The sequence below is a fragment of the Nannobrachium achirus genome (assembly GCF_963921795.1).
Source record: "Nannobrachium achirus genome assembly, chromosome: 9".
In the NCBI taxonomy this organism is placed as follows: Eukaryota; Metazoa; Chordata; class Actinopteri; order Myctophiformes; family Myctophidae; genus Nannobrachium; species Nannobrachium achirus.
This window is the reverse complement of record NC_137818.1, coordinates 7589186-7617081: the sequence shown is the minus strand read 5'-3', so window position 1 is coordinate 7617081 and position 27896 is coordinate 7589186. Positions and strand designations below refer to the sequence as shown.

At 40.9% G+C, this 27896-nt stretch overlaps 1 protein-coding gene across 1 annotated transcript; it reads left to right on the top strand.

Annotated features, from left to right (window-relative positions):
• Nucleotides 1–56: 56 nt before the first annotated feature.
• On the top strand, nt 57–27896 carry LOC308291242 (NEDD8-activating enzyme E1 catalytic subunit). Its single transcript, XM_080733215.1, has 18 exons — nt 57–96; nt 2731–2772; nt 3563–3662; nt 4907–4987; nt 5191–5273; nt 6417–6497; nt 6702–6745; nt 6902–6966; nt 16294–16449; nt 17978–18080; nt 18663–18773; nt 19534–19587; nt 20141–20177; nt 20668–20749; nt 21312–21412; nt 25000–25063; nt 26648–26702; nt 27533–27896. Exons 1-18 carry the CDS (start codon nt 89–91, stop codon nt 27616–27618), a joined length of 1353 nt encoding a protein of 450 aa, XP_080589341.1. The 5' UTR covers nt 57–88; the 3' UTR covers nt 27619–27896.

Here is a 27896-nt window from a genome sequence, read left to right as displayed (position 1 = left end):
CGCATGCGCTGTTTACAGCGCAGCGCCGAGGCGCGTGAACAGTGCGCGTGAACCCACCCATCAATGGAGGACATGGGAGCGTAGAAGAATGGAGCCGTGAGTTTAAACATAAACATTACTATAAAATACACTAATTTATGTATAAAATACATTAAAACATCCTTAAATACAGTTAGAAACACTTCAATGCATCATTATTTACATAAATACACCATCAATGGAGGACATGGGAGCGTAGAAGAATGGAGCTGTGAGTTTAAACATAAATATATCCTTAAAATACATTAAAATATCAGTAAATACATAAATATATCCTTAAAATACATCAAAAATATCCATAAATACAGCTAGAAACACATCAGTGCATCTTTATTTACATAAATACATCATACATAATTATCTAAATGGCTTTATAACACGTGGAAGAATGGAGCCATGAGTTTAAACATAAACATGTCTATAAAATGCATACATATATCCACAAATAGATAAATATATCTATAAATACAGCTAGAAACAAATCAATAAATCTTTATTTACATAAATAATACATCATAGATACATTGCTTTATAACATGTAGAAGAATGGAGAAGGAGAGGGAGTCGTGACTAAAAAAAAACAAATATCTATAATAGATACTTGTATAACTATAAGTTTATCCATATACGTGTCGTCTATACACATCTTGTATGTAGAAGAATGAATGGCTGATGATGAGGGAGACAGAGCATTCTTTACAAACGCATACACATCCATACATCCATGAATGACTTTATTTCATGTCAATCACACAAAGTCTCCACTAATGATTCCACTTCATGTGATTCTACTGAAGTCTAACCAGGAATCATGTCAGGCGCAAGCATACTAGCCCAGAAGCAACATACTACAAGCTCACAATGCACTGAGATAGTCCATGACATGACCTGCAAGCTTGTAGATTTAAATAACTATAGGGCTATTTTCTGTTCAGTTATTTTAAGATGAAGCTGAGAGCAACTGAAGTGTTCAAACTAGCATTACATCAGATGTTACTTACATTTATATAGCCACAAGCAGAAGCAATTCTTAGATTATATTTTTAATATCTGGAATCTAGCTTTGCAATTAGCCACAACTTGCAACTCAATTGTTTTTTATTTCATTGTTTATTTTATTTTAATATGTTGAATCTAGAGTTGCAACACCAACCATTGACAGCCCATACATCACAACAGAAATCTGATTGATTGTATTAAACAATGTTAAACTCACCAACAATGCAGCTGTACGGAAAGCCTAAATGATCCTCTTTCTATCTGCAAAGAGTTTCATAAAAATCCACCATAGACATATGACATGTGAGATACTTTGTGTCAATATATTTTGCGCAGACTTTTTAAAATGTTGGCAGTTTGGAAGCGCTCGTTTTCAGTAATGTATCGTCCTGCTGCCTCCTGCATTATGTGCCATTTAGACACGGGTGGTACGCAGCTAGGGCTGTCACGATTATGGCATTTTACATGATGATTAGTGGTCACTCAAATAATTGTGATTAACGGTTTAATTGTGTTTCTGTTGTTGACAATTACATTTCTGTTTTGACTTTATACTTTAAAAAGAACATTGATAGTGGTAATAGACTACAACAAGCTTGTTGTGAGCTTGTAGATCTGCTATATCCACTATTTTTGAAGAAAAAAAAATGTTTGAAAATATATGAAACACTTTAAACATGGAGACGATTATGAAAAAACTATTGCGATTATGTCAAATAATTGCAATTAGACGATTATGTAATAATTGTGACAGGTCTATTACGCAGGCCTGTTGGGTGATTTCCAGCGAGAGCTTCAAACTCGAACAATAATCACCTGCACATAATGTATTGACAGAAAGGGTTAGGGTCATTACATGTCTATGGTGGGGTTTTTATGAAACAAACACTTTGCAAATAGAAAAGGGATAATTCAAGCTTTCCATACAGCCGCAATGTTGGTGAGTTTGACGTTGTTTAATACAATCAGATGGACTTTTCTGTTTGGATGTATGGGCTGTCCATGGTTGGTGTTGGAACTTTAGATGAACTATATTAAAAATAGAATAAGAGTTGATGCAGCGACTAATACATGGCATCATGTATTCCAAATACGCAGCCATAGATCTTTTATATAGATGCGGTGCCCACACTATTTTGACGTGAGATCTACTTTTAAAATGACTGGCTCAACATGATCTACCCATCCAAAATGTTTTAGCTGAGGGCCTGAGGGGGGCTTTGGAATGGCAGCACTGGCATTACATTTTAGACAAACACACTTACTGTAAGGGGGAAATAAATGAGAAATACTGGGGGAAATGTCTTCATCCCATTCTTTATGGAAGTGGTGGGTTTTGGGGTCCTTTGTAATGCTACTGACTCTTGAACAAAGTATTGCATTGGAGGTTTGCTTACTTTAGAAGCCATGAAGGGAGCTGACAGGCCCTTCTTGATGTCATATTGACAAATTATTTTTATATTTTAATTATATATTTTTAGAGGCATGTCATGTGGTCTACCTGCACACCCTTGGTGATCTACTGGTAGATCACGATCTACCTTTTGGGCACCCCTGTGTTATATAGATCTGTTCTATCCCCGCACGGTGTGCAGACTTACGTTGCAATGTTTTATTTTGATTTAAACATGCATCAGTTTTTTAACCATCAACACTTTGTTTCTAAACATGATTTAATTTATTCTCTTTTAGGGAGACGAAAAGAAGGAGAATAGAAGAGGACCTGACTGGAAAGTTAGTGACCAATATGTTACAATACAAAATGTTCATGTTAATTATTAATGTTACAATACCTATGTATTATTATTAGAATTAATTACAATGGTTATGGCTGTAAATCAGGGGTCTTCAACAGGGGGTCCGGGGCCCCTAGCGGGTCCTCAGAGTTGCTACAGGGGGTCCTCCAAATCTTTGTGTGATAAAAACTTTTTTCTACTTTTTATATTAGGTTTACAGGGTGCTGTGATTTTTTTCCCTCCCACAAAAATTATAATCATAAGGTATTATGATTAGACTTGGAGGAAGATCTTTTCAAAATAGTGTACAGAAAGTGTTAAAAAAAGTGTTTATGTTGCCACACCCACCTGTTCATTAAGTATGCCTTCAGTTGGGTGGTGACCCAGCTGAAGTTAGCCACACCTAGTCACCTACTGTGTTGTTGAATGGTAAAAAAAAAGGAAGGGCATGATGTTATGATGTCATTAACTCAGTAACTCAGATGTCATTAACTTTTTCAGTTGGGCCTTTTGACTCAGAGGCTTTCAGGAAGTAACCAACAATACACAGGGAAGACATCATTATTTGCATATCATAACCACACCTGTGTGGGTCTATTAGAGTAATGTTAACCCCATAGACACATACAAAACAGATTGGTTATTGTGGACCAGTTATGTTCAGAATTTATTCATTCTAGAGCTGAGTGGAGTGTTGAATGAAAACTATTAGTGGAAACTGTAGATTGAAGTTATTGCACAGGCGTTTTGTAACATTAGTGTCTATTATGTGTGTGTTGTGTGTGTAGAATGGCAGACAGTGACTGGGAGAACCGCTGGGATCACGTGAAGAAGTTCCTGGAGAGACCAGGACCGTTTACACACCCTGACTTTGAACCCAGCACAGAGGTAACCTTTGACTTTTGACCTTTATGGACCTTTACAGAGGTCACCTTAGGTCTTTAGCTCTAAATGATCAGGGCTAAATACTACATGATTATTAGATCACGATCATTCATTGAATTTTGTGACAATATTTTTGTTTTCAGTGTCACATAAACCAGTGGTTTGTCCCCACATTATTTAGGGGTTCTCCACCTTAAAGGTGATACACCATGCATTTAAAAAGTATTTATGTCATATTGTTTATGTCCCAAAAACGTCAAAAGGTTTGAGGCTAAATTAACACTCCTGAATAGAGAGCCTCTCAGCTGCAGTACCACCTTTGGCCTGAACTGCGCCCCCCCCCCCCCCCCTTTAAAAAAAAAAGAAATATTTTTAGAAAAAAAAAGAAAAAAAAAAGGTTTTGCTTCAAAAACTGCCGATTATGACGTCATCATCAGGAGCAAATCTGTATGCGAGTATTCCTACCGTAGGAGAGTTCGTTGAGGCGCGGCTTGTGATTGGCTGGAGCGGAGGTCTGGAGCGCTCGGCTGTGGTCACTTGGACTGCGCCGGCGGGTGTGAATGCGTTTATCGTGGGCTTGCCCAGGCCTTACGGCCTGGGCATAAATATAACGATTGCATTCACCACGGCTTCGTAACTCTGGCCCGCTCTTCGCGGCCACTCGCGCCTGCGGCCGCTGGCCTTCGCACCGCTTGCAATGTCGTGGACAATAACTGTGACATATAACCATAAAACGAGCGCTCCTTCAAACGAAGTCTCCTACGTTTGGAACAATAGCAATCTGGATAGCCTGTTTTGAGAACCCGTGGGGTACTTTTAATGGGACTTTGTGCTAGTGGGACCCCAAAAAAAGGTTTTAAAATGGGAAAAGGGAAATTTCATGGTGTATCACCTTTAACTTAATGTGGAACATTGTTTTCTCACTCAACAGTAAACGCTTAGTAAGCGTTATACAAAATGTAATGCCTCAACTCTTAGTGCTCGTCAGGGTGGGGGGTCCCCAGTTAAAATATGATTATTTTGGGGGTAACCGCTGACTTAAATAGACCCTTACAAGTCTGTAACGTTGACAGTGTACAAATGGAACAGGTCCATTTGTACACTGTGAAAGTTATGGGGAGACCTTGAAACTTCAAAGTTTGAGAACCACTGGCATATATGTTTATATTCAGTCATATTGTCTATGTTTATATTCTTACAGTTCATAGTGTATATGTTTATATTCTTTTATATGGGTTCATATCCAGTCCTTACAGTTCCTATTGGAGAGTTGTAAGATCCTGGTGATAGGAGCAGGAGGACTGGGATGTGAACTGCTGAAGAACCTGGTAGGACACGCACGTACGCACGCACGCACGCACGCACGCACGCACGCACGCACGCACACACACACACACACACACATTTTAACCATGTATTTATGTTCACACAAAGCAGATGCATTGAAGGACACAAATATTACATGTGCAATGAAGTTACATTCACTAAATCATGAAGTTGACTTAACGTGTTTGTTGTTGCTCTGTTCCAGGCTCTGTCCGGGTTCCGTCTCATCCATGTGGTGGACATGGACACTATAGACGTGTCCAACCTCAACAGACAGTTCCTCTTCAGGTAACAATGATGATGATGGTGGCTCACTGCTAGAAGGTCCTGGGTTCCATTCCCACCGGGGGACGATGTGGGCGCTGGGCCTGTCACAATTATTACAAAAATAGTGGAAATAGCCGATCTACAAGTTTGCGTTGTGAGCCTATAGATCAGCTATTTCCACTATAACGTTATTTTGTAAGTATAAAGTTGTCAAATATGTCTATATGTCGTATATTTAGGTAATTAGGTTATGTGTCATATCTGCCATGTGCAACTTCAAAGCCTACAAGCCAAACAGAAATATCATTCTCAATGACAAAAACACAATTAAATCGTTAATCGCAATTATTTGAGTGACAATTAATCGTCATGTAAAATGCCATAATCGTGACAGTCCTAGTGGGCGCTGCTGGGGGCGTGTTCTCTCCTCCGCATCATCAGCGCCCACACACTAGGCGGGGTTGGCGATAGGGCCTTTCTGTGTGGAGTTTGCATGTTCTCGCCGTGTCCCCTATAGGGGAGGTACCCTGACCCTCACAGAAAATCATGCAGTAATCCTGGTCTCTATACTGCCTCCCCCTGGCCAGCCGGGACGCCTGACGGAGGGGAAAGGAACTGGTTGGAATAACGTGTTCCTTCCACGCGCTACATCGAACCGGAGAAGCTCCCCCCTGTCAGGTGAAAAGAAGCGGCTTGGACTGAGGGAAGCATGAGGTCAGTCCGTTGTGTCCCCAGGTTGGCAAAGGGAGTGTAGCACCCAGGATTACATTAGACAAAGTGACACTGGGTGACAAAAACGGGGGATAACATTTTAAGCGTAAAAAACGACCTCAACAGACAGTTCCTCTCCTATAACCAACATGATTCTGCTTTATGAAACAATAAGTATACCAAACAAACAAAAGCACCTTTCAGACGGGGCGTAGCACATCCTAGTAATTAATTTTCAATGAGAGGTGGGCGATTATTTTGGATTCACTGTGCTAAGCTTAGGAGCGGCGAGGCGAGCGGGCGCGGTCCTGTGTCGCCCGGTGTTTACTCACAGAGCAATTGTGTTTTGTGTCTCCACCGCGGGAACGTCCGCGTCAACCGCCGTCCGTCTGTAGGACGCTTAAAACGAACAGTGTTAGAGGTCAGAGGTCATGTTGTGTCCTCTCTCTCCAGACCCAGAGACGTAGGACGTCCTAAAGCAGACGTCGCAGCAGACTTCATCAACACTCGTATTCCTGGATGTCAAGTTGTTCCGTATCCTTTTCACCAGCTGTGTGTGTGCGTACGTGTGTGCGTGTGTGCGTGTGTGTATGTGTCCTCCTGTACAATTACTGTGTATGTCTGAGTGTTCTCTTCTCCTGGTGCTTTCGGGCCTCCCAGCCTGGTAGAGTTCATCTGAATGTTCAGGATGTGAGACATAAACATTAACACTGTTGTTCTTAATAACTTCATAACCAGACACTTTAACAAGATACAAGACTTTGATGATTCTTTCTATAGACGTAAGTACACTCACAGCCACACGCTGCATAATATCAGTGGTACTAATTGAACCATTTCAGCCATTTTTACAGTACTGATGTAAACATTGTAATAATCATTGTTAACGAGGACAGTACTATTGTAAACATTACAAACATGTCTCCCTCCTCTTACAGAATTCCACATCATCGTCTGTGGACTGGACTCTATCATCGCCAGACGCTGGATGAACGGAATGCTGGTACACTAGTTTATTCATATAAATACTAGGGCTGGGACTTTAACTGATTAATTGGGATTAATTAATTACAGAAAATTAACGCGATTAAAAATAAATAACGCATTTTTATCGCACTTAGTTTTTGCACCACAGAACCTTCAGTTTCGGGCATACCGATCATAGCGTTGCACCAACCAAGAAGAGAACAAACGCAAAGGGAGGCCACTAGAGGTCTTCACGGGTCCAATTTGAACTACCCGAACCCAAAAGGACCCGGGGGAAATGGACCCGGACCCATATGGCCCCGTCTATCATTTGGAATTTGAGAACCGCTACCCGATCAGCCCCGAGACGTGATGGATCCGATCCGAACGGCCCCACCTGTTATTAGAAAAATTGGATCCGATACCCGAGCAGAACGAGAGATCCGAGACCCGAACCTGTCGCCCCGAAATGAAAGAATGCCAACGTTATTATATTAAGAGTTGTATCAGACATATTTCTTACCTAACGTCGCCACGGTGCTGCTGTTGCTGTCAGCGGCGCTGTGCCTCTCGCTCTCGCCAAAAGATGATCTTTTCCCAGACCAGTAAGTCAATGCGGACAGTTTGTAAATACAAATAAATCCATGTTTTTATTCCCTCTTCTTTGGCTAGCCAATGCTAATGCTATCGTTTTCTGTCGCATGTGTTGTTCATTATATCTTTCTGCTTTGAGTGTCCATTTTGCTCTGCAGAGCATGACAACACGCAATGACAACTCCATTGTAAACCGTTAACCAAAACGTTACGTTAATATCTTTGATAATAATAACAATCCAACTGATACAGTCAGTGTTGTTGTGACTGAGTGAGTTCTACTTCTCAGTTCTCACAACCAATGCAACAGATTACATGCTGCATCTTTAGTGCCATCGTGTGGCGTTATCTATTTGGTGCAGTTGTTGCGTTCACTTTCACTTCAATCTCGGCCTGTCTCGGCTCCACTCGGGTAACAGGAGATACCCGGGGAACCGGGGCAGACGGCCCCGGCCCCGGCCCGCCCCGCGGTAAAAGCTCGAAAACGGCCCCGTTACCCGGCTCGGTTCGGTTCGGATCGCGGGTAATTTCGGATCTCGGGCAGGTCCGAAGACCTCTAGAGGCCACTGCTTGGCCCAGTGGATGCGAAATTTAGATTTAAAAAACTCACTCGTTGATTCTCGTTCAACAAAATAACTACATATAAGAATTAGTCCTTTGCCCGGGGGTGTTCACAGTAAGGGACTGAGTGTCCCTGAGGAGTCTCAGTAGTAATGTTGGAGAACCCAGACCGGTGCCAGTTGGGCAGAATAGTCACCATTGACGTCCAGTTGTGCAATACCCGTTGTATCCGTCTGTCTGTCTGTCTGTCCCCCTTTCATCTATACTTACATTCCTCTAAGAGCCGCATCCCACTTCCAAGCCCATTCACGCCCACTTCACATCCACCTCAACTCATAGCTAGATCAGATGTAGGTCGGTAGTAGGTCGGTAGAACTCACGGAATACCGCCCTAACTCTATCATTGGCCCCCTGTTGCCATGGTGACCGGTGACCGCCGTCCATTGGCTCGTATTCCCAGCTATGGGACCGGCGGATCCAATTTCAACCGAGGGAGGCGTAGCCAGAACACACACACACACACACACACACACACACACACACACACACACACACACACACACACACACACACACACACACCACAAAACATTTTTTTTTCTCAAAAACTTTTTTTTTCTCAAAAAACTATTTTTTTCTCAAAAAACTATTTTTTCTCAAACTATTTTTTCCTTCGGGCCGCAAACTTCTAGTGCTCATACATTATATGGAGATCTCTTATCTCTGTCCCTCTGGCTTTTCTTTATGCCCATATATGGTGTTCCGTGTCCAGGCCAGTCTGTGATGTCATCTCCAAATGTTGGGCACTGTAGTGATGTCAGTCAGTGATGTCAGTCTTCTCCAAATTCTGTCACTTATTTCATCATGGCAGACAGACATTGGACATTAATATTATTTATTTTAAATTCTGCAGACATCTTGTGTTTGTTTTTAGCGAACTAAAGACGGCTGCTTCCTCACTCAAACTTGCCCTGAGTTATGAATCCCCTTTGTTCTAATAGTAGAGGCAGTAAGACACATTTTACTTCAAGTCATGATGCAAAGGTCCCCTTTGGTATGGAAGTACCTTAGGGCCATAGAAAATAATTTATCCAAAGAGACAAGTTAGATCACCCTTCATTTTCTATTTATAGCCATTTTAAAAATGGCCGCCGTCAATAAACCACTATACACCAGACCCCATATCTTTGCTTCTGTTGGAGCTATAATAATAATATTGGTGTCAAAGTGTACATTTTTGGGGTCAAGGAATCCAATTAAACAGGTTTCAATTTAAAAAAAACGCAATACTTCACTAATTAACATGACAGCGGGGGGTAACATATGCCAATTTCATGAAAAACAACACGTTTTAACAGGGTAAGTTACCCCCCCACCCCTCCCCCTAAACTTCGATTCACCTTTCCTTTGGTATGGAAGTACCTTAGGTCCATAGGAAACTATTTATCCAAAGAGACAAGTTAGATCACCCTTCATTTTCTATCTATAGCCATTTTAAAAATGGCCACCAACAATAAACCACTATTACACCAGACCCCATCTTTGCTTCTGTTAGAGCTTTAATAATAATATTGGTGTCAATTTTTGGGGTCTAGGAATTCAATTAAACAGGTTTCAATGCAAAAAACCCTATACTTCTCTAATTAACATGACAGCGGGGGGTAAAATATGCATATTTCATCAAAAATACTACGTTTTAACAGGGTAACTTACCCCTTGTATTGTAAAGTACAATGTGTGATGTCATCAAGTTGTACTTTACAATAAAAAACCCAAAATCAATCCTCCAGTTCTAGGCAACACAGAAGGGGGGGGGGGACTTTTTTTCTATTTTGACATAACTCCTATAAGGTATATTAATGACACAGTTCAATATTGAAAATGGGTGGTCTTCCCCTTTAACAGTTAACAAACCATTTACTGATGCAAACTTGGACACATCATCAGGTATTGTTTCCTAGAGTCACTGGGTGTTGCAAGAGTCAGCCTTCTCAGGTGACCCGACCGAAGCTGATCAGACCCTGTTAAGTGTCATGCTTCTGTCCCCACTGCTCTCCTCTCTTAACACTTATGTTGCAATGATTTTTTCTCTTCAATGTCTCGCGTTGCCATGGTTACCATAGACTTCCATGTAATTGTGCAAGTGTGTAAAAAGTGCACGCCCATGCCTAGATGATGCACCACGTGTGTAGATGCTGTTCACAGCTTTCAAACAAAAACATCCGCTTGGAAATCCGTTCAGGCATTCATGATTTATCAGCCATTATGTTTTCTTCAGATGTAAACAAACATGGCTGCCATGTTTGAAAGAATGGGTTGGTATGGGGGTTAAACATGCAATTTCGCGATCGCGATCATGCCTAATACATTTCTGGAGGTCCAAAAAAATGTTTTGAAAAAAAAAAATTGAATTTTTTTTTTTTTTTTTTTTTCAAAAACGGCCCAAACTCGGGAAACTCGGGGTTGGCACAGCACTAGTACCAATACAAACTCGGGAAACTCGGGGTTGGCACCATATGTGTTAATCTGGAGGCTTTTTCTGATGCCTCCCCATTGTTGTCTATGGCTCTTCTTTGTTGGCAACTGTTACGCACAGTGTGGCGTAGCTGTGCTTAGGGAGTGACTGGCAAATTCCAGACTGCCCACTTCCACTGCCATAAACCTGGTACTCCATCCATTCCTCATACCAGCTCCTTGTATTCATTTCTTTCTTGAGCCTCCTCCATCCTCTCCTCCCAGGGAACCAACCGCCAGCTCCAGCAAAAATAGTTATTTTGTGGCCTCTGAGACCAAGATTATGTCAGGTCTCAATCTGGACTGGGTGATGTGTAGTGGAATTTTCAGCTGCCTCTCCAGTCTCAGGCTGTGGAAAGCAAACCAGCAGAGCAGTTCTTTGGTGATTTCTCTGGCCTTTTCCCTTCCTTGACACTATGAATGGCCTTAGCTGTGGCTTGGGAGTATCGGCTAGATAGATAGATACCTTTGCTTGATCCCCTTGATGATTGCTTAAGCGATGGATGTGTTCAGGATATGTACCTGTGTGCTCAGGATGTGTACTGCAGATATTCCTGTGCCCATGCCACAAACTCCTCCCCGACTGAGCTGAAACAGAGCCTGAGTTTATTGGTGCCCAATTTTGCTTAGGCTGCATGGCAATCCCAGCCATCTTCATTCAGCCATCATGAGGATCATACGTAGATGAGTAGAGGCCAGAGGATTCTTGGGAGCAAATCATGCTGGTAGAGACAGGCCTTGAATCTTCCAGGGAGCCCCCTCCAGGTCAGCACTGGTTGCCTTGATGGAATCTCTGTCATTCAGAGTGCAGTTGAAGACATTTCTAAGGCTCATCACCGGCTTCTCAATGACTGACGGGATCTGGTGTTCTCCCAGGCTGAAGTGAATTTGTCTGACATTCCCCTTCTTTTGAATCATTTTTCTCTTACCAGGTATATTTCAGCACATGCCATTGCTCACAGCCACCATCAAAGGCAATGACACTGCCAGCATTCCATGCTTTAATGGGGAGCAACACAGCCATTGGCAAGGGAAAGAAGACAGTCTGTGTGGCAGTCCTTGCCTGAACTCACCTTACCTCTGTGCCCCACCACAGAGATGATCTCCATTCTCCACCCACACACCCATACTCCAGAAATGTCTCCAGAAGCTGTATGGTGTGTCCGGGGACTGTGGATGCTGCTCGACTCTCCCTCTTCCTTCACAAAGGAAGAGACTTCGATCACATGCCACCAAGCAGTGATGCATTCCATTGGAAGTGCAAAACAGACTGTATGGCACCATGCAAATGCTAAATGCAGAGGCAGCCATGCATGTCATGGTTCATGCTCCCACAGTGGAGACATCGGATTGTAAATCTTGATTAAAGTCTAAAACAGTGTTTCTCAATCTTTTTTGGCTTGAGTACCCCCTTTCCCTGATTTTTGAATCCAAGTACCCCCTTTTCCTGACAACAACATTTCCCTTATAAAACTGCAATTAAAACCATAACTAGTGTGGTATATGATGCTATGATAACCCCCACTTTTCAAGAAACAAAACATAAGAAAGGGAGTGAGAGTTTCAAATGGTGCCTCCTGAACAGATTTATTTTCAACACTGTGGCAATAACATTTCAGTCCAGTTTTCATGTCAATAACTTACATTCAAACACGTCCCATTTGCCTGGTACCATGTGATTTGTGTTATTAGCATCTATCAGGCTCCAAGTGTTATAATTAAACATAACAGTAAAGTATTTAACTATGAATAATATTATCATGATACTTTGGGGGGCATTTTCTGAGTACCCCCTGCAGTACCTTCGCGTACCCCTAGGGGTACACGTACCCCCATTTGAGAAAAACTAAAACATAGTTAGAAACTTGTCTCTTATTCATTGCTCGCCTAGGATTTGATATAACATAATATGCACATTTCAGCAAGTGGACCTTTGAAAGCATGTATTTCTAATGAAATGTTCATATTTACCCTATTGACCCTGTTGTCATGGTAATGAGAAATCTAGTGTGGATTTTTTAGCCTTGAAACCTGATTAATTGGATTCCTTGACCCCAAAAATGTACACTTTGACACCGATATTATTATTATATCTCTAACAGAAGCAAAGATATGTGGTCTGGTGTATAGTGGTTTAGTGACGGCGGCCAAAAATGACTATAAATAGAAAATGAAGGTTGATCTAACTCGTCTCTTTGGATACATTCTTTCCTATGGCCCTAAGGTACTTCCATACCAAAGAAAAGGTGAATAAAGGTTTAGGGGGAGGGGTGGGAGGTACGTTACCTTGTTAAAACGTATCATTTTTAATGAAATTTGCATATTTTACCCTCCACTGTCATGTTAATTAGTGAAGTATGTTTTTTTTGCATTGAAACCTATTTAATCGAATTCCTAGACCCCAGAAAATGTACACTTTGACACCAATATTATTATTATAGCTCCAACAGAAGCAAAGATATGGGGTCTGGTGTAATAGTGGTTTATTGTTGGCGGCCATTTTTAAAATGGCTATAGATAGAAAATGAAGGGTGATCTAACTTGTCTCTTTGGATAAATAGTTTCCTATGGCCCTAAGGTACTTCCACACCAAAGGAAAGGTGAATCAAAGTTTAGGGGGAGGGGTGGGGAGGTAACTTACCCTCTTGAAACGTGTTATTTTTCATGAAATTGGCATATTTTACCCCCCGCTGTCATGTTAATTAGTGAAGTATTGCATTTTTTAAATTGAAACCTGTTTAATTGGATTCCTTGACCCCAAAAATGTACACTTTGACACCAATATTATTATTATAGCTCTAACAGAAGCAAAGATATGGGGTCTGGTGTATAGTGGTTTATTGACGGCGGCCATTTTTAAAATGGCTATAAATAGAAAACGAAGGGTGATCTAACTTGTCTCTTTGGATAAATTCTTTCCTATGGCCCTAAGGTACTTCCATACCAAAGAGGACCTTTGCATCATGACTTGAAGTTAACAGCTTATTTTTTGGCCTTACTGCCTCTACTATAACATTATTATTACTATTGTGCCAGCAGAACACTTAAATGCTGCGTTCGGCTGCGTATATAGGTATGTAGGTAGCCGTGTGTGTTTAAGGGGTCCGCATCAGTGTGCCGACGGGCCGGTATGCCGACACTAAAACTAACCCTAAACTTAACCTCCGAACCGTGAAAAGTAACTAACCAGCCGACGCTATTCGGAACAGCGGCCCGTCGGTATATTGAGCGGACCCCGTGTTTAAGCCCGTAGCCCTATCGGGGACCAGAATTTCATTAACATTTATTATTATTCCAGATCTCTCTGCTGGTGTATGATGATGGCCAGGGTATTATAATAATAATTATTATTATTATTTTAGTCTGGAACATTCACGTGAAGCAGATTTAACCATTTATTGCATAAATGGAATAAACGTCAAGCAGATTTAACCATTTATTGCATAAATGGAATACAGTTAATCTTGGCGTTTGAAGGGCTCCGTGTTTGGAGAAGTTCACTGCATTTTTTGCAAGCTTTTCTGAACATGCTAAGCAAAATCAGGGAACGCTAAGCAAGACCACCATAGGGATACAATAGGAGAATAATAGCAATACTTTGACTTGAAACCTAGTCAAAATAACAGTATTTGAGGTTAACATTGACATGTAACTTAGTCAGACAATCACAAGTATTTGAGTTTAGCCAGACTGACCATGCCATGGTGAAGGCTGGGTTGGAGGAGGCAGCAAGCAGCGAATGATTCTGAAGCTTCGGAAACCAAGCATAGGTAGTGAAAGTGAGCTGTATTTAAAGGAGCCTTCCCTACTGATTGCGAGCTTTGATTGGAGTATGGCAGTCATGTGACGTAATGACCAGCAGATATGATAATGAGGTATGAGAACAAAGCTGACTGACATCTGACTACAGCTGGGCGGCGACTTGACTCCCATGTCCTGCATAAACTAACGCTGATGGTTCATTATTATTATTCCAGATCTCTCTGTTGGTGTATGATGACGGCCAGGGTATTATAATAATAATTATTATTATTACAGATATCTCTGCTGGTGTATGATGACGGCCAGGGTATTATAATAATAATTATTATTATTACAGATATCTCTGCTGGTGTATGATGATGGTGTGGTGTGGTGTGTTACAGATACCTCTACTGGTGTATGATGATGACGGTGTGGTGTATTATATTATTACAGATCTCTCTACTGGTGTATGATGACGGTGTGGTGTGGTGTGTTACAGATATCTCTGCTGGTGTATGATGATGACGGTGTATTATATTATTATAGATCTCTCTACTGGTGTATGATGACGGCCAGGGTATTATAATAATAATTATTATTATTACAGATCTCTCTACTGGTGTATGATGACGGTGTGGTGTGGTGTGTTACAGATCTCTCTACTGGTGTATGATGACGGTGTGGTGTGGTGTGTTACAGATCTCTCTACTGGTGTATGATGACGGTGTGGTGTGGTGTGTTACAGATCTCTCTGTTGGTGTATGATGACGGTGTGGTGTATTATATTATTACAGATATCTCTGCTGGTGTATGATGACGGTGTGGTGTATTATATTATTACAGATATCTCTGCTGGTGTATGATGACGGTGTGGTGTGGTGTGTTACAGATCTCTCTACTGGTGTATGATGACGGTGTGGTGTATTATATTACTACAGATATCTCTGCTGGTGTATGATGACGGTGTGGTGTATTATATTACTACAGATATCTCTACTGGTGTATGATGACGGTGTGGTGTATTATATTATTACAGATATCTCTACTGGTGTATGATGACGGTGTGGTGTATTATATTACTACAGATATCTCTGCTGGTGTATGATGACGGTGTGGTGTATTATATTACTACAGATATCTCTACTGGTGTATGATGACGGTGTGGTGTATTATATTACTACAGATATCTCTACTGGTGTATGATGACGGTGTGGTGTATTATATTACTACAGATCTCTCTACTGGTGTATGATGATGGTGTGGTGTGTTACAGATCTCTCTACTGGTGTATGATGACGGTGTGGTGTGGTGTGTTACAGATCTCTCTACTGGTGTATGATGACGGTGTGGTGTGTTACAGATCTCTCTACTGGTGTATGATGACGGTGTATTATATTACTACAGATATCTCTACTGGTGTATGATGACGGTGTGGTGTATTATATTACTACAGATCTCTCTACTGGTGTATGATGATGGTGTGGTGTGTTACAGATCTCTCTACTGGTGTATGATGACGGTGTGGTGTGGTGTGTTACAGATCTCTCTACTGGTGTATGATGACGGTGTGGTGTGTTACAGATCTCTCTACTGGTGTATGATGACGGTGTATTATATTACTACAGATATCTCTACTGGTGTATGATGACGGTGTGGTGTATTATATTATTATAGATATCTCTGCTGGTGTATGATGATGGTGTATTATATTACTACAGATCTCTCTGCTGGTGTATGATGACGGTGTGGTGTGGTGTGTTACAGATATCTCTACTGGTGTATGATGACGGTGTGGTGTATTATATTATTATAGATATCTCTGTTGGTGTATGATGATGGTGTGGTGTATTATATTATTATAGATATCTCTGCTGGTGTATGATGATGGTGTATTATATTACTACAGATCTCTCTGCTGGTGTATGATGACGGTGTGGTGTGGTGTGTTACAGATATCTCTGCTGGTGTATGATGACGGCCAGGTGGATCCCAGCTCCATCATTCCTCTGATCGACGGAGGAACCGAGGGCTTCAAAGGAAACGCCCGCGTCATCCTACCGGGCATGACGGCCTGCATCGACTGTACCCTGGAGCTGTACCCGCCACAGGTAGGCCTACTGTACCCTACTGTACCCTGGAGCTGTACCCTCCACAGGTAGGCCTACTGTACCCTACTGTACCCTACTGTACCCTCCTCAGGTAGGCCTACTGTACCCTACTGTACCCTGGAGCTGTACCCTCCTCAGGTAGGCCTACTGTACCCTACTGTACCCTACTGTACCCTCCTCAGGTAGGCCTACTGTACCCTACTGTACCCTGGAGCTGTACCCTCCACAGGTAGGCCTACTGTACCCTACTGTACCCTACTGTACCCTGGAGCTGTACCCTCCACAGGTAGGCCTACTGTACCCTACTGTACCCTCCACAGGTAGGCCTACTGTACCCTGGAGCTGTACCCTCCACAGGTAGGCCTACTGTACCCTACTGTAGTCCTACTGTACCCTGGAGCTGTACCCGCCACAGGTAGGCCTACTGTACCCTACTGTACCCTGGAGCTGTACCCTCCACAGGTAGGCCTACTGTACCCTACTGTACCCTACTGTACCCTGGAGCTGTACCCTCCACAGGTAGACCTACTGTACCCTACTGTAGTCCTACTGTACCCTGGAGTAGAGATCGTCACAGGTCCAAAAAAGTGAACCAAAATCGAAATGGACCGCCAAATTTATTTCCGATTACGACCTGTTCCGAAATAATAATCAAATTACAAAACCAAACCCGAGTGGCCCCGTAACGGTCTCGTCCGATTCCGCCCCGTTCCGGCGTTCGTTTTTTTACAGACCGCAATCCGTGACATTTGTCCCCGAAATCCGTTTCTTTCCGAGGTTCCGAGAAACCCGACCATTTAATGATTATTTAAACCCCCTTAGATGTGCGTGCCTCTGCCTTTCATGTGCCGAGATCCACTCGCTCACTGCATTTCTGTAGCAGGAGAGAATGTTATGTATTAACTCTCAAATATCTGGAACGCGGCCGAGTTGCGTTAGATTTGAACCACTTTAACCATTATTTTATGCTTTAACTTTAGAAAAATAGCAGATATACAAGCTCACAGCGCGAGTGCCGCGCTGCGAGCTTGTAGATCTGCTATTTTTGAAAAATCGTGAAAATGCGTGCAAGTCTTTGAATATCTTTGACCCGATCTTTGACCCGACTTCTAAAATCCTTCCTCTAAATCATGCTGTTCTCAAACCTTTTCATGTCAAGGACCGCCCAAAATTACAGGTATTTGGCTGCGGACCCCCATCTCAAAATATGTTGTTCCAGGGACCACCCAGAAGTAAATATTTAGTTACAAATGTTCGCTTTTAAGTAGATATATTCAAAGACTTCATGACAAAAATCTTGATTTTTCAAAAATGGCAGATCTACAAGCTTGCAGCGCGGCACTCGGTGCCGCGCTGTGAGTTTGTATATCTGCTATTTTTCAATAGTTAAAGCAGTCAATAATCCTAGGCCTAAATGGGTTAAGCTGTCCTTGTCGTTCAGCTCAGTCCTGAGTTGTAATCTGTTGTCATGTTGTTTCTGTGTGTCACACAGATAAAGTTCCCCATGTTGTTTCCTTGTGTCACACAGATAAACTTCCCCATGTGCACCATCGCCTCCATGCCCAGGCTCCCTGAACACTGTGTGGAATACGCCAGAATGCTGCAGTGGCCTAAAGAGAAGCCCTTTGGAGGTACAGTAGGCTGATGATACACTATATACTACATGTTGTACGATAGATATAGATATATCGGTATACAGTATATATGACAGAATGCTGCAGTGGCCTAAAGAGAAGCCCTTTGGAGGTACAGTAGACTGATGATATACAGTACTATAGATATAGATTAAATTGTCCTCTACATCTGTGGTTCTCAACCTTTTCAGGCCGCGACCCCCACAATAATCATATTTTATAAGGGGCTCACAACGTCTCACGTTGCGAGGTGTTGTGGGCATGTAGATCTGCTATTTTCACAATTTCTGCCTCTAATATTTGACAGCTAGTCCAATGCTTAATTTGTCATTTTAGAGGTATTAAAAAGTCCTTAAATTGTCACTTAAAATGTGCAGATACCCTCTATACACTTAAACTCTATTGGTTTGTTTACTGTTTACTGAGAGAGAGAAAACAATGTTGCACATTAAGCTAATCATCTGGGGACCCACCAAAATAATATGGGGACCCCCCTGGGGGTCCCAACGCACAGGTTGAGAACCACTGCCATAGATGGAGACAGTCCAGAACATAACAATGTCTCTATGTCTCCTACAGACTGTCCACTAGATGGCGACAGTCCAGAACACATCCAGTGGGTTTTCCAGAAGGCTCTAGAGAGAGCTGCTCAGTTCAACATCACTGGAATCACCTACAGACTCACACAAGGTTTGTGATTATTAATATTATTATCATTATTATTAATTAATCACCTTCAGACTCTCAGCAAGGTTTATAACCTTTTAGTCATGTGAAATGTTTAGTTTTTTTCTCTAGTTTTGGTTTGGCTAAATATACGATTTAAGTCTTTAACTAACTCTATTCATTTAGTCGACTAAAATGTATTGCGGCAGGTCTTGATGTCGTCGTAATGCACGATTTATACTGAGCTGTTAGATCTACAAGCTGTGTGCTGACATGAGCAGATCTACAAGCTGTGTGCTGACATGAGCAGATCTACAAGCTGTATGCTGAAATGAACAGATCTACAAGCTGTGTGCTGACATGAGCAGATCTACAAGCTGTGTGCTGAAATGAACAGATCTACAAGCTGTGTGCTAAAATGAACAGATCTACAAGCTTTTTTTGATTGATTGAAGAGTTTATAAGCAGTTTGCAATAGAGAAAAGTACAGTTTCATGACAGCACAAATCACTGGTACAAGGTCAACTAAAAGGAGATCCTAGAAAGCCTTGCGGCTTATTACAGGAACCACTTTATGTATCTCATATAACATTGAAAGACAGACAGATAGAACATAGTACCTTACCTAGGATAACATTAATTACAAAGGCATACAAAAGGGGGGGGTAGCATGGGGGCTTGGTCTATTTACAAGTCACGAGTAGCAGCCGCCTGAAGGTGACTTTTCATACCAATTTTGAAGGAGGCTAGGGATTTGCTCACGCGTTACATTACTGTGTTCCAGGGGTGGTAAAGCGCATCATTCCTGCTGTGGCCTCCACCAATGCTGTGATAGCTGGTAGGACCCTGACTTTAACCCCTGAACTCTGACCTCTAACCCTACTATATTCCACCAATGCTGTGATATTTGGTAGGAAAGATTCTATTCCATACATGGGCAACTGGCGGCCCGGGGGCCACATGTGGCCCCCACCTCCACTTAATGCGGCCCTCAGGTCAATATTGGAATACTGATATATTATTGATTTCAGCTGTTACAATTCCAAAAAATGACCTGCTTTAATTCTGTCAGTCTATCTTAGTAGCTTAATGACTAGTATAGTAGTATTGAGATGTATTTTTTTTATGTCCAATGTATTTGTATTTAGGTTCATAAAGTTAACATGAGTATATAACTAAATGCGTTTGACATTAAATCAAAATGTTACATTTCAGGATTCCAATTAAAAAATAACAAGAAATAATTCAGGATTCCAATTCAAAAGAAGCAAAAATAGCCGATCTACAAGCTCAAAACGCATCGCATTATTATTATTCATGTATCTTTATCAACTTATCTATGTTGCCTGTGTATAATTAATATATAATAATATATTATCATATCTTCACAGCTGCCTGTGCCACAGAAGTTTTTAAAATTGCATCAAGGTAAGTGTGTAAAAACACAAACAATGATCTTTGTTTTAAATATTAAAGCTTGCACCATGTAGCGTTCCTCTTCTACGCCAGAATTGAACCCGGTTTGTCGTGCATGTGCTGTTTACCATTGAGCTAATAGAGCCTGCCTGCTCGCTCTGGGGAAAAATTGAGACAAAAATACAAGTGATCCAATCCTGTGTAGAGCCCGCCTAATATGTATTTGTTGTAGTTGTATGTATTTATTTTTTACAGTGCAAATATTACATTTTTACAGTGTTTATATTTATTTTTTACAGTGCATATATTAATTTTTTACAGTGCATATATTTTTTTTTACAGTGCATATATGTATTATTTACAGTGCATATATGTATTTTTTACAGTGCATATATGTATTTTTTACAGTGCATATATATTTATTTTTTACAGTGCATATATATTTATTTTTTACAGTGCATATATATTAATTTTTTACAGTGCATATATGTATTTTTTACAGTGCATATATTCCTCTGAATAATTACCTGGTGTTTAACGATGTGGATGGACTCTACACCTACACCTTTGAAGCAGAGAGGAAGGTTTGTATTTACTTTTATCATTTTTATAACGATGTTTGCACACTGTGAGCTCTGCTTTATTAATGTTGTTGTTGTTGTTGTTGTTATTATACTGTCGCTCGGTCACAGCTTATCATAATTTATCCTTTGTCAGCCTTCTGATTGGTCTCAACCATCAGGCTCTATCTGCCTTGTCCCGCCCTGGTTCCGCCTTTTTTATGTTGAATTTGCTAAAACATAATTTTTGGAGAAATAAAAACATTTAAAAACATGCCGAGTCACTATACTGCACCTGAGAGGCTCCTTTTTTACTGAAACCAAGTTTAAAATGAGAATTGAACACACAAAATAACAATACGAAGCAACTGAATTTCCATGGTAGTGAATGGAGAGAAAGGACTTTTGTCCCACCAAGACACAGCAACCAATGGGTGCGAAGAGGGGCAGGACAACGGGCGGTACTTGACAAAAGGGTGAATTGTATTTGATTGACATGAGAATTGTGTTTGATTGACATGAACATTGTGTTTGATTGACAGGAGAATTGTGTGTGATTGACAGGAGCGTTGTGTTTGATTGACAGGAGAATTGCTCTGCGTGCAGTCAGGTTCCACAAGACCTCCAGTTCTCACCGTCTGCCAGATTACAGGAAGTGCTGGAGTATCTGACCGAGAACTCCTCTCTGTAAGTAGTCTCGCGTAGCCAGACAACTATTCCACAATCTCTGAATGCTATATAGAGTCTGGAACGGCAGCTCCCGAACGGCGAGTATCGGAAACGGGCATTACCGTTCAAGAAAATATATTTTAAAATGTTATTTCTGCTAAGCAGCAAGCTAAACATGCTTATATGATTTTAGGGCTGCGAATATTTGGGTATCGGACGATTCGATTCAGAATCGATTCTTGGGGTCACGATTCACGATTTTTTTCGATTCTTTCAAATCCAAACGATTCGAATTCAAAAACGGATCATTTTCCGATTTAAAAACAATTCTCTATTCAATTCATATATAAGGATCTACACCAGTCTTCTGGCATGAAAGCAGAGTACATTTACGTAGCTTTTATCATTGTAAAGGTTTTATCAACTTATTGCAATAATGTGAAAACACAAAGGTTAATCCAAGACAACTTGTCTGATTTTTTCATGCTTGCACACATTCTTTTAACTTGTACAAACAAAATATAATATCTAATAAATTATCGTACTAAAAAAATCATAATAAAAAATCATAAAATAAAAATCATAAGATCTAATAAAAAATCGATTTTTGGAAAATGAGAATCGATTCTGAATCTACCATGTTAGAAACACGATTTGAATTCAAATCGATTTTTTCCTGCACCCCTATTTATATAATGATAAATGTGTGCGATGTGAGACGGAAACGGAAGTGACGAGGAGGCTTCACTTTAACCGGTACTCATCGTTCTTCTTTCGATGCACCAGACTGTATGACGGGAGCATTTCTCAGCGTTGAAGACGGGGTTAAACAACTAAAAATGGGATTGAATTTCAAAATAGTCAATGCAAATCTGCCCTCCATCCCCTCAGTACCCGCATATCTGACCAAACATCTCCAAAAAGTTAAATATGGGTAAATTGACATGTAGCTCGCTGGCCTCCTTCAAAACCCCTGAAAGGAGGCCATAGGCGGACGTAGTTATCACTTCTCCCATAGAGCATCGCAGTTCAAGCCGAGGATAAAAGTTGTACGCTCGTCTTTTTTTCAGCTTTCTAATTAATGCAAAAAAATAGTGTTTATTGTCATGATTCCTCTCCAGCCGGGTTGGCTTTGTCAGAGGCTTAAAAGACGTTTAAATAAATACTTTATGAAATGTCTATGGATGAAATGCATGGGGGAAAACGCTTCAGACACCGGAGTGAGGGGTTGGGCGGGGCTTAAACTGTGATGCTCTATACTAAAGACAGGCCAGAAGTGAGCACCACCCTTACCTTAGCCCCACCCTCTTGTTTCCCCTACCTTGTACATATGTTGTCTTTATAACTGCGATGATTTTTGCTATTTATTACGTCCATGGATTGAATACAAAGCACGTCCGACGTAAACAAGACCATAAAAGGACTTATTTGGGAGGTTCCTTTTAGGCAGGGTGTTTAAAGCTGTACTGTGGAAGCTGCTCAACTAGTGGTCAGTAGCGGTATTGCTTTATTCGGCCGGAGTCACGGGGGTCCGCGGCCGCCACGAACACCTCCGCCTCACCGATACGCATCCGTAGAGCCGTCTCCCGTCATTTATAGACCAGGATTGAGGGAGTAGCAGGCAAGATTCCTTCACCAATGTAAACACAGTTGCTGAGGGAAGCTACTTCCTTTAGAGACAGCAAGACTCGCTGTGATTGGCCGGTGGTGTATGATCCGCGCTGTGATTGGCCGGTAGTGTATCATGTGGGAGATGACATCATTTTGCCGGGAAATACAGCCCCTGTCACAGCTATGTAGAAAACATATAAAGAAAAGGCTTTTGGGGCTGAAATTAACAGAGTGGGGGTTCTAAAACTTTAGCGATTTAATAGTTAGGACAATTTTAAGATATGTTTTATAAAAAAAGTTACATAGTATAACTTTAACACGTTGCAAGCCGCGGCAGAACCCTCTGAACAGAGGTAGCGCCGAAGAAATAAGCCATTTATTTACAAACATGTTTTAAAAAAACAAAGCCCACATGATAACAACACGTACTGGAGTGCTCGACACAGCGTACATATTCATCCTGCAGAGGTCGGCGATCTTACTTTGGCGAGGCGGAGGGGAGATCAATTCCATTCGTTTACGTGCGGCGAAGCAGGGAAAGGAGCGATAGAGAAGCGGCGCCCGAACGTGATTGAAACCGCGATCCACGAACAGAGACAAAGACCAGCCATCTTGTTTGAGCTCCTTGCTGAGTTTCAACACTGGGGAGAGGATGAGGCTCCTCCTGGCCAGCCATCCATCCAGAATGTGAGTCAACGGCGTGGCCTGCTGGATATTAGGAGTATCACACCCAGCACCAGAAAATGACTGTCAGAGCATATTAACCCTTTCAGATCGCTCCAAAAAGACACAGAGAAGAATTTCCGATGTTTTTTTTTTTTTTATTATAATTTATATCAAAAGTCCGGTAATAGACGGCGTGGCTGATGGGACCCAGTAGGAAGTCCGAGGGAGTACGGCCAGGCTTAGAAGGTGTTAACTGTACTTGTACTGTACTACATTCTTTATTGTATTGACTATACTCGTACTGTTCTTATTTTTTGTCTAATAATATATTCAATCAATCAATCTTCCGGGGCTTTGAGTAGCTGGCGAGCGGTGCCAACAAAGTGCTGGTTTTCTGGGACTTGTAGTTCTTTGACTAGCGTGATTTGTTACCAGAGAGGACAGATGAATGTACTGTACGCTACTAACATGATAACATTATGCATGTGCAATATGAAATGTTATAATATTATCCATTTGTTCCAGCAATATGAAAACATTAGAGCACCTTGACCAATAATGCATCATTGCATCATTATTGAAGCAATAAGCCACAAGAGACGAGTGGTGACCTGGAATTTTACACCGGCTGAGAGGCGTAGGGAGACACGAGGCGCAGCCTCTCAGCGGCTCACTCCATTGCTCGCCAAACCGGAAGTTGTTTTAACCCATTTGTGTATCATTATTTTATGCTTTAACTATTGAAAAATAGCACATATACAAGCTCACAGAGTGCCGCGCTGCTTTCACGAGATTTCACGAGATTTTTGAAAAAGTCGTGAAAATGTGTGCAAATCTTTGAATATATGTATTTTCAAAGCGAACGTTTGTTACTAAAATTTTGCTTCTGGGTGGTCCCTAGAACTAAATATTTTGAGATGGGGGTCCATGGCCAAATACATATCATTTTGGGGGTCCTTCACATGAAAAGGTTTGAGAACCACTGACACAGTAGTTTCTCAAGAACAGACTAACTGAGCTCCAGTTAAGTGAAAAGGACCAGATTGCTGACATAGAAACATAGGTTTTTCAAAAAGTCTTAGAAGGATTCAAAAGACACTTATAGAATCGGATCAAAATTCAAATTTTCACGATTTTTCAAAAATAGCAGATCTACAAGCTCGCAGCGTGGCACTCGGTGCCGCGCTGTGAGCTTGTATATCTGCTATTTTTCAACAGTTAAACCATAAAACAATGATACACAAAATGTGTACCCGTTCTAAATGGGTTAAGTGGTTTTGATATCTTTTTTAAGTGTTTTCTTTTTTTCTTCTTTTTTTTTTTTTCAGACAAATGAAATCTCCAGCCATCACCACAACTCTGGAAGGGAAGAATAAGACTCTGTATTTACAGGTAAAATAAATACAGTACAAGTTACTAACTAGGGATGGAGCTCGAAACAAGCATATAAACTCAGCAAAAAAAGGTAAACTTATTAATAATTAATTATATCTCCCCTTTAACTCATATGCTGCCATGGCCGAGGAGCCCGAAAAAATCCCGTTGTCCCGCCCTGCCACGCCCGAGGAACCCGAGAATTTTTCAAAAAAAATCTTTTTTTCAAAAAATTTTTTTTTACCCCAAAAAATGTAGTAGGCATGATAGCGATCGCGAAATTGCATGTTTAACCCCCATAGCAACCCCATCTTTCAAACATGGCAGCCATCTTTGTTTACATTTTAGGAAAACATAATGGCTGCTATCTCATGAATGCCTGAACGGATTTCCATTCGGATTTTTTTGTTTGAAAGCTGTGAGCAATGTGGACACACGTGGTGCATTATCTAGGCATGGGTGTGCATGATCCGTGCACTATGAATTACATGGAAGTCTATGGAGACAGTTTGGCATATGAGAGTACGAAGGTATTGTTAAATGGCAGCAGATGAGTTAATAACACCAAATTGTATTGTGTTATACATCATTTTCATCGTTGATTTGTCACCTTTACAACAAGGTACAGCTTGTAAGCATCGGGCATTCGAGGCATGAGCTACACAGCCAAACGTGTGGTAGCGCTGACCAGAATTTTGCCAAAATGGCTTTCAATGTGACATTTGCCAACATTTGGTCCATTATATCCCCCCTTTAATTATGCCAAATGGTATTGTGTTTGATATCAATGTTATCATTGATTTGTCGCCTTTACAACAAGGTACAGTTTGTAAGGATCTGGCATTCATGGAATGAGCAACACAGCCAAACGTGTGGGTAGCACCCCTCCAAAAAATGGTCAAAATGGCCTGGCAGGCCTGCAATACTGTTCTTTTGGTGTTGACCTTTGTTACTTGGGGCATTGAATGATTGCACTCTCTCACAGTAATAAGGAAAGAGAAAAAACAACACATATTGGCCATTTTTACACTTTGTTAATTTTAAACTCAATGTCATGTGAGCCCAAAAAGAGAGTAAATGCCAGCTGACAGCATTGCAAGCCATTTTGGCTAAGATCTGGTTGGTGCTACCCACACGTTTGGCTGTGTAGCTCATGCCTTGAATGCCCGATGCTTACAAGCTGTACCTCGTTGTAAAGGTGACAAATCAACGATAGTAATTATATAAAACACAATACAATTTGGTATTATTAAAGGGGAGATATAATTAATTATTAATAAGTTTCCTTTCTTTTTGTGCTGAGTTTTAGCTTGATAACCCGATAACATATTTATTGAGTACCAGGTATCAATAAGCTTTGGGCTTATCAAGCCTGTTATCGAGCATAGCGGCCCATGATGTCATGTTTAAACGATCAACACAAGAGGCGATCACGAAATAATTACAGTACTATCCATAATATAAAGACATTTAACACTTATTGCACACATTCCAGTTATTGTCATTCATAACTTTACGTAAGAGGTGACAACAGAACATTAATCCATTATGAATGTTTTCATTTCAATATAGACGTTATTAAATGTTATGATTTCATTGCAGTCTGTTAAATCTATTGAAGAAAGAACCAGGCCCAACTTGTGCAAAACTCTGAAAGGTAAAAATGACTTAATATGCTTTATTCTCATTCCTATACAATATGCCCACAAGACGTTCTGAAGCATTTAGGCCTAGAATTATTGAATGCTTTAACCAGTGAAAAATAGCAGATATACAAGCTCACAGCGCAGCACCGAGTGCCGCACTGCAAGCTTGTAGATCTGCTATTTTTGAAAAAGTCATGAAAATGTGTGCAAATCTTTGAATATATGGATTTTCATAGCGAACGTTTGTAACTCAAATTTTGCTTCTGGGTGGTCCCTGGAACTAGATATTTTGAAATGGGGGTCCGTGGCCAAATAAATATAATTTTGGGGGTCCTTCACATGAAAAGGTTTGAGAACCACTGACATAGTAGTCTCTCAAGAACAGACTAACTGAGCTCCAGTTAAGTGAAAAGGACCTTTTCTTTGACGATGGCTGGCCAGATTGCTGACATAGAAACATAGGTTTTTCCCAAAATCTTAGAAGGATTCAAAAGACACTTATAGAATCGGGTCAAAATTCAAATTCAATTTTTCTAAAATAGCAGATCTACAAGCTCGCAGCGCGGCACTCGGTGCCGCGCTGTGAGCTTGTATATCTGCTATTTTTCAATAGTTAATGCATAAAATATTGCGTCATAATGTGTTCAGGCCTAAATGGGTTAATAAACAATGTATGGTTGATTAGTCACATTTACAACGAGGTATGGCTTGTAAGGAGAGTGCATTCATGGTATGAGCAGCACAGTTAAACGTGTCATTTGATGTGATCTCATGACATATTTGATCATAATTATGGAAAATGAATTTCATGAATTAACGAATGTGATTGATTTAATTTCAGAACTGGGTTTGTCAGACGGTCAGGAGCTGGCCGTAGCAGATGTCACCACACCTCAAACCCTTCTGTTCAAACTGAACTTCACCTGAATTATTATCATTATTATTATTATTATTACAACACATTTATTACATCTGTATGCAAAGAGTCTGTGTTCCAATGGATGTAAATAAATGTAGTCATTAGTTATTCACAATCCCTTGTCAATACGTTACATTGGTTACATATTTATGAAGCGCACACGCGTTGCTTTCACAATCGTTTGTGTTATTATGTATTGAAAATAGCTGATCTACAAGCCTTATAGCTTGTAGGTCTGCTATTTTCGCTATGCGTGTGCGTGACAGCGGTCCTATGCAAAAGTAAG

Coding starts and splice junctions, on each gene's coding strand:
- LOC308291242 (XM_080733215.1), top strand. Junction 18,081..18,662: donor TAAAGAGAAGCCCTTTGGAG/GTACAGTAGGCT, acceptor TGTCTCCTACAG/ACTGTCCACTAGATGGCGAC. Junction 20,750..21,311: donor CCTTTGAAGCAGAGAGGAAG/GTTTGTATTTAC, acceptor TTTGATTGACAG/GAGAATTGCTCTGCGTGCAG.